General features: G+C 41.9%; 1 protein-coding gene across 1 annotated transcript; it reads right to left on the reverse strand.

Moving 5' to 3' along the window:
• Positions 1–7,692: 7,692 nt before the first annotated feature.
• LOC109209525 lies at positions 7,693–8,067 on the reverse strand. Its single transcript, XM_019372811.1, has one exon. It carries the CDS (start codon positions 8,065–8,067, stop codon positions 7,693–7,695), a length of 375 nt encoding a protein of 124 aa, XP_019228356.1.
• Between the last annotated feature and the right edge of the window lie 219 nt (positions 8,068–8,286).

Here is an 8,286-nt window from a genome sequence, read left to right on the forward strand (position 1 = left end):
GGTGCTGAGAACTGCTCGGTGCTCGAGCGCAAAATCTAGCAATATGACCCGTGTCACCACAAGTGTAACAAGTCCTCGGCTGCTGAGTCTGATGGCCCTGTCGACCTGAATGACCACCACGGAAACTCTAAAGCGGCAGCGCACTGATAGGAGCTGGCGGTGCAGTGAATGACTGCTGATCAAAATAATGCCCACGGAAACCACGATCACCTGGGGCACCCTGAGAAACCTAGAGGGCTGACTGGAAAGGCCTATAAGGATGACCCCTATCATAAGAATCTCTGCCTCCAGATGAGGCACCACTGAATCGGCCTGACTGACGGGGTCTCTTGTCTGCTCTATGACCACCTCTCTGTGGCAATACCATCTCGATCCTCCGGGCCACATTGGCCGCCTATCACTCCCCACCTCTATAGCCATCTGGAGACGAATAGGCTGGGTGAGTCCATCAATAAATCGTCTCACCCTCTCCCTCTTAGTGGGGAGTATGACAGTAGCATGGCGAGCCAACTCAATAAACCTGGTCTCGTACTGGGTGACTAACATGTATCCCTGATGTAGACGCTCAAACTGCCTCCGATAGGCCTCACGATGTGTGACAGGGAGAAACTTCTCCAGAAATGTATGCGTGAACTGCTCCCAGGTCAAGGCTGGAGACCCTACTGGTCTAGCTAAACAGAAATCCCTCCACCAAGTCTTGGCGGATCCAGATAGGCAAAATGCAGCAAAGTCCACTCCATTGGACTCAACAATACCCATGTTCCGAAGAACCTCGTGGCAACTGTCCAAATAATCCTGAGGATCCTCGGTAGATGCACTGCTGAAAGTAGTAGTGAAGAGCTTGGTGAACCTATCCAACCTCCATAAAGCATCGGCAGACATAGCTGCCCCATCACCGGCCTGGGCTACCACACCTGGCTGAGCTGCTCCAACTGGCTGAACTGCTGGAGTCTGAATCGGGGGAACTACCTGCTCCGGAGTGTGAGTAGCAGGAGTCTGGGCCCCTCCTCCAGCCTGAGAGACGGCTTGTGCTACAAGAAGCAAACCTACTCGGGTGACGCTCTCCATGAGGCCCACCAATCGGACTAGAGCGTCCTGAGGCTCCGCCATTTGTGCTGCTGCTCGGGGCTGAGCTCCGCCACTACCTCGGCCTCTAGCACGGTCTCGGCCTCGGCCTCGCCCTCTACCCCTAGCGGGAGCTGTCTGGGGCTGGGACTGCTGATCAGAAGATGAAGAAGCACGTGTTCTCGCCATTTGCGAATGAACAGAGTAGAAATTCAATTAGCATTGAGAAACAAAATCGCATGGCAAGAAACAAATGTGAAACTTTTCCTAACTCGGTAGCCTCTGGGGGATAAATAGAGACGTCTCTGTACCGATCCCTCAAACTCTACTAAGCTTGTCCGTGAGTTGTGAGACCTATGTAACCTAGAGCTCTGATACCAACTTGTCACGATCCGGATTTCCCACCCTCGGGAGTCGTGATGGTGCCTACTAATGAGAGCTAGGCAAGACAAATTTAATTACTTGTCCATTAATAATCTAATCCATTTTAACAATTTACGACAATAATACAAAAGCAACGAAACTCAATAACAAGCGGAAATCTTAACATTTTATAAAACTGAATAGAAATGCGGAAAGTTCAGCAAAATCCTCTACCAAGACTGGTGTCACTGTACTCACGAACTGCTAAGAATACTACATACAAACGTCTGAAGGAGAACATAAGCTATTTGTCTCGAATACAATGAGATAACAGATAAAAATAAAGGATAGAGGAGATGCCGGGCCTGCGGACGTCTGCAAGGCTACCTCGGGTCTCGCTGAAATGAAGCCTACTCCCACACTAATGTTGCTGCTGCTCGAAACCTGGATCTGTGCAAAATAGCACAGAGTATAGTATCAGCACAACCGACCCCATGTGCTGGTAAGTTTCTAGCCTAACCCCGGTGAAGTAGTGACGAGGCTAGACTGGACTACCACATAAACCTGTGCAATTATATATATACAGCGGAATCGAAATACAAGACAAGTAAAACAATATGGGAGGGGAAGCATGCTGTGGGGAGATAATAGTTTCAAGTATAAATTGGCTAATACAAAGGAAAAGCACAACAGCTAGAACAATAAGGAATGGAGATCAATAAGTGCACGACATCACCCTTCGCGCTTTTACTCTCATCCTCACCAAGCAATAATATAAACAAACGTACACGGCATCACCCTTTGTGCTTTTACTCTCATTCCTCACATATAATCAATAGAATAGGCACGGAATGGCACATCGTGCGGCACGGCATCACCCTTCGTGCTTTACTCTCTTTTCCTCACAATAAGCAAATAATGCACGACATCACCCTTCGTGCTTTACACTCTTTCCTCACAAGAAACAAACAATGCACGGCATCACCCTTCGTGCTTTAACACTCTTCCTCACCCAATCAACAATCACAAACAAGGGCAAGGGAATAATAAAACAAGAATGGAAGTCCCGGCAAGGGTACACAAACAAATAATTAAAAACCCGGCAAGGGTACAACATCAATAACGAACAACGTCCCGACAAGGGAATAAATCATTAACTCTTCTCTCTCTTTCACTTTAATCTCATAGTTCACATTATCACTTGAGCCAATGATCCAAGGAGTTACTTATCTCATATACCTTCATAATTTGTATTTCAACCCGAGCCAATACTCCACGAAGTTTCAAGATCACAATTTCTCTCAGAATATCTTTACAACATATAGAAGTCATCAATTAAGCATGGAAGGCATAACAACAACCAAACTATTTGTAAAATAAGGAATCACGGTCATGCTACTCACCAATGTATAGATGCTCGTCACCATGCCTATACATTGTACTCGACAATTAGCAAGTTACAAATAAGACTCAACTCCTATTCCCTCAAGCTAGGGTTAAACCAAACACTTACCTCGATGCCTTGAACTCAACTCAAGCCTCAACTATGGCTTTACCCCGTAATTCCACCTCCAATCCCCTCGAATCTAGCCACAAATTACTTAATTGCTTTAATAAACATTAAATGAATCAATTTGAATGCATAAAAATGAGTTTCCCAAAGTTTTTCCCAAAAATTCCAAAATCGCCCTCGGGCCCACGTGGTCAAAACCCGAAGTTCGAACCAAAACCCGGTTACCCATTCCCCACGAACTCAAATATGTAATTTGTTTTGAAATCGGACCTCAAATTGAGGTCCAAATCCCGAATTTTTAGAAAACCTAGGTTCTACCCAAAACCCCCAATTTCACCCATGAAAATCATTGATTTTAAGTGAAAAACATGTTAAATGATGTTAATGATTGAAAGAAATGAGTAGAAATTAACTTACAATTGTTTTGGAGAAGAAAGATTTCTTGGAAAATCACCTATGGGTGTTTGAGTTTGAGAAAATGTGAAAAATGAAGTTCAAAATAGGTTAAGTATAAAATATGCTGGGCTGCAGATATGGGAAATGCGAACTTGGGTTCGTACAGGTATGGGAAATGCGATAAAAATGTTCGCATTTGCGAACTCAGGCCAGTTTGGGGGTCTTCGCATTTGCGACACTAAACTTCGCATTTGTGAAATGTCCAACCTCGCAATTGCGAGATTTTTGGTCGCATTTGCGAACCCAGCACAGTTCCCCCTTCCTCGCAATTGCGATGCCAGGCTCGCATTTGCGAGCTCGCAATTGCGAGGCCTGCTTCGCAATTGCGAAAATTGCAGAACTGAAATTCCAGATTTCCCTAAGTTCAAAAATGCACTCCGACACCTATCCAAAACTCACCCGAGCCCTCGGGGCTCCAAACCAAATATGCACACAACCTCAAAAATATCCTATGGACTTATCCGTGTGATCAAATCGCCAAAATAACATCATAAACAATGAGTCAAACCTCAAAATCACTAGTTTTTCTTCAAACTTCATAAACTTTCAAATTTAGAGTTTTAAGTCCGAAACACGTCAAACGACGTCCGATTTCAACCAAATTTCACAGAAAGCGCTTAAACAATATATAACACTAGTACCGGGCACCGGAACCAAGATACGGGCCCGATACCACAATCTTCTAATCAAATTTCATTTCCAATTTCCTTAATTATTTTCAGAAAATAATTTCACACAAAAATTCATTTCTCGGGCTTAGGACCTCAGAATTCGATTCCGGGCATACGCCCAAGTCCCATATTTTCCTACAGACTTTTCGGGACCGTCCAATCACGGGTCCGGGTCCGTTTACCCAAAAAGTTGACGGAAGTCAAATTTATTCAATTTAATATCAAAATTTAGCATTTTTCTCACAGAAGTTATATTTAAGCTTTCCGGCTACGCGCTCGGACTGCGCATGCAAATCGAGGCAACCCCAAATGAGGTTTTCAAGGCCTCAGAAGCACATGATGAGTAAGGAAACAAGTGGTGACCCTTTGGGTCGTCACATATGGTATCTACCCTTTGCATGCATAGTTACCCGCCCTTTTCACTAGCCGTCCCCAAGAGTTTATTACAAGTTATTACAACCCAAATTAAAGTAAAAATAAATACATCAGAAAAAATACAAATACAAGGACAACCAAGGAGAGCCTGATTCAGACTTCATGTCTGAAATATGAGGTAAACCAACTCCATAAGATCATGATCCAAAGCCTTTCTCCCATCTGAGTGTGTCAAAGTTCCCTAAGAGCCTCAAAGGGACTCCGGGCAATGCTCACACCCAAATGTATTACCAGATTAACACAAGTGTAGTGTGGGAAGGCCAGCCCTCAAGTGTCCAAGTTCAGAGGGAACTCAAGGTCCCAAGGCAAGGCTCACAAGAGGCAGAACTTAAAGACTAAGAGAGAGTGCAAGTGTAGAAGCCGAATTCTGAGAGGGGAAAGGGGAAAAGGAGAGGAAAATAAGTACACATAAGGGGTTCAGGGGAATAGGGAAATTGAAAGAGGCAAGGGCAGGATGTGGGCATGCCCAACAATGGAGAATGCTAGCATACCATAAGCTTGTCCAAACACACATTAATAGAGGCTAGGATCCCAAGGGATCAGGTTTGATTCATGGGCAACAATTTACATATTGCCATGATCCAAACCATAGCTTAAACACACAAGGGGGTGGGGAATAGAGATTCATAACAGAACAGGCAGGAAAAGAAATGCTGAACTATACAAAAGCAGTAAGTAGATAGGGATAGACACATTGTTGTGGTGCTGAAACTTAAATCAGAACATACCAGTTTCAAAGAAACAAGTAGAGAAAAGCAGTAAGTCTTGCAAACAGGCCACGATGCAGACAATAAGAGAAAGTACTATTGCGTGTAAGTGTGAGTTCAGAAAGACTATGAGTGAGTCGTGTGTGTTAATGAAAGAGTCGTGCATTTATAGTGTGAAAATCAGGCAGAAATAAGGTAAGAAAATAGTTTAGGAACTGAATATCAATTAAGAATCAATCACACAAGACTTCCTTTAATTAAGGATTTCAGATTCAAACGGTAAAAGTTATTTAAGGAAAGAAATCAAACAAGCATTTTTGTGCAAAGTACGCAATTAGGGGTAAATACATAGAAGTTTATTTTAGGGGCAGAGCTTTGAATTACACGGTTGCATAAATAAGGTAAGAGAAATCAATTAGTAGCCAGCAAATCAAGGATCAGAGATTTTGTAATCACTGGTCCATGAATGAACCAAGTCAGAATAGTTAAGGACAATCAAATAACTTAAATCGAGTCATAGGGAAATCAGCAAACAAGGAAAGAAATCAGTCAAACCTATACAGAAGGAAGTCTGAAACTAATCAAAATTTGAAAGTCATTTTAGAGGGGAAGTTCAGCGCATATAAAGAGCATACAAACATTTTAAGAAGATGTCGTGTCAATGCAAAATACGTAGATAATAGACTATAGGAGCATGGTAGTCACATAGGTTAGCAATGTAGAAGAGAAGTAGCATCTAGTAGCATACAAAAGATCCAGTGTAAAAGACCTTAGAAAAGTTTTAGGGGAAAATCAGAATTGCTTAAAGAGACAGAGGTTGAGACAAAGAATTTCGAGACTCAGTTAAGTAACAAGTTCAGAACCTCGAAATAGTTAGGGTTTCTGAAATCAGATAGCTTTGAAGATGAAGAACAAACATATCACATAGCCAATGTTCTCAAACCCGGATGAACCCCTAAAGTTTAGGGTTTTACCATCAATCGAGTGCCGAGATGAGAGGGCGGGTAATCAAGAAAGCAAAAGATACTAGTCAAAACAAGTTCAAAGGTCTTACAAAGGAACTGGGACCTTCGACATGCTTTTCAGTAACAGAAACTCATGAGAAACAAAGCGAAAAATAATGTGCGAAACAACAGTAGAAGAACTGGTAGAAGAAACAAATAAAAACATGGTAGGGAAATCATAACAAGAGCACAGTAGGAGCAACATAATAGAAGAACATGGTAGAAGAGATTTAACAAGAACATAGTAGGAGAAACATAGTAGAGAATATACAAGAGAAGAAGAAAATCAGAGAAACACACATAACTCAAAACCCTAGATCGGAAAATAAAGGTTTTGAAAGCATAACTTTTTTTTTTGAAAAAAAATCAGAAAATCGTTTAAAAACTTAGGGAAAGCATAAATCTGGAACAGGTCTAAAGAGATCAGAAAAACCTCAAAGCTAGGATTTTCAGAGGAACCCAAACGGTGAGAAAGGCTTGGATCTAAGCAGGAGGAGTTGAGGCCAGGCTCGAACAGACACGGCTTGCCGGAGATGGCCGTGGAACTTGAATCGACAGAGGTCTGGACCCAACTCTTCGTGGTCAAGTCATGAAAATTCAGTAAGCAAACGTGAGGAGCCATAGGTGGCTTGGTGGGTGGTGAAAGCACCATGGATTCAGGTCAGAAAGTGGCCGGAGAAGATGAAGGGAACTCATCGGAGAGGAGGGGAAGGGGGGAAGGTTCTAGAGAGAACCAGAGGTTAGAGAGATAGAGACGAGTGAGGCAAATGAGGGGTTTGGGGGGTCGTTTGGCTTAAAATGGTAAGAACGGATGAGGGCCGTTGATCGTTTAGATCAACGGCCAGGATTTAATATGGTTTTGGGTCGGGTAGGGGTAATTGGGGCCTTGGTCGGGTTTTAATTGAAATTGGGCTGGAAATTGGAGTCCAATTTGGGGTCAGATTTTAGGCTAAAATTGAAACGAATTGGGCTATTATTTAAATAGCCAATTTTCCCTTTTAAAATTATAAAAAATAGTAAATTGATTTCTGGAAATAAATTGAAAGCACCAAAATGATCTATAATACATAATTATCCATTTAAAAATATGAAATCTCATTTATGAATATGAGACGAATTTAAACCTAAAAATGGCTAATATTGCAATTATGCAATTCTATCCTTAAAAATACCAAATAAATTTGTAAAAAATGTGTAAAAAATACCTTAGCCATATATAAATATAAAATTCAAAGAAATGAATTACCAAAATAATAATTTTGGAAATAATCATTGGGTTTTGATGGATGAAAAGGGAAATAAATCAGTTTAAAATCTTTAAAATTATGAGAAAAACAGTAAGATGCTTGGACATACTTATATATATGCATATATATGCTATTTTTAGAGATATTTTGCATATAAAAATATACAGGGAAAAGTTGGGTATCAACACCTGATAAGTGTGGATATCTGCAATGCATGTCCTCCTGGATCTCTTAAGTCACCTCCTTGACTGGCTGACCCCTCCATTGAAGCTTCATAGCTGAAATCTCCTTAGACCTTAATCTGCGATCTTGCCTATCAACAATGGCAACCTTCTCCTCCTCATAACTCAAGCTCCCATCCATCTGAAATATGCTATAATCCAACACATAGGACCTGTTGGCATGGTTCTTCCAGAGCATAGACATGTGAAATACCGGATGAACCCCCGATAGGCTAGGAGGCAAAGCAAGTCTGTATGCAACCTCGCCAACTCGCTCCAAAACATTGGATGCGCCGATGAACCTCAGACTCAACTTTCCTCTCCTTCCGAATCTCCTGATACTCTTCATCAGCGAGAATTTCAAAAGTACCTTCTTGCCCACCATAAATGACAAATCGTGTGTATTCGCGTAACTCTTCTACCTGGACTGTGATGTACGAAGTCACTCCTCAGTCATCTTTACCTTATCTAAGGCATCCTTTATCAAATCAGTACCATACAACCTAGCCTCGCCGGGCTCGAACCAATCAAGAGGGGAATAATAGTCGACCATACAAGGCCTCAAAAGCAGCTATCTTAATGCTAGATTGATTGTTTTTGTTGT

Source organism: Nicotiana attenuata, unplaced genomic scaffold (genome assembly GCF_001879085.1).
Source record: "Nicotiana attenuata strain UT unplaced genomic scaffold, NIATTr2, whole genome shotgun sequence".
In the NCBI taxonomy this organism is placed as follows: domain Eukaryota; kingdom Viridiplantae; phylum Streptophyta; class Magnoliopsida; order Solanales; family Solanaceae; genus Nicotiana; species Nicotiana attenuata.

What these genes read in the sequence shown, in the direction of transcription:
- LOC109209525 (XM_019372811.1), bottom strand. Translation starts at nt 8,067, where the DNA reads ATGGTGGGCAAGAAGGTACTTTTGAAATTCTCGCTGATGAAGAGTATC.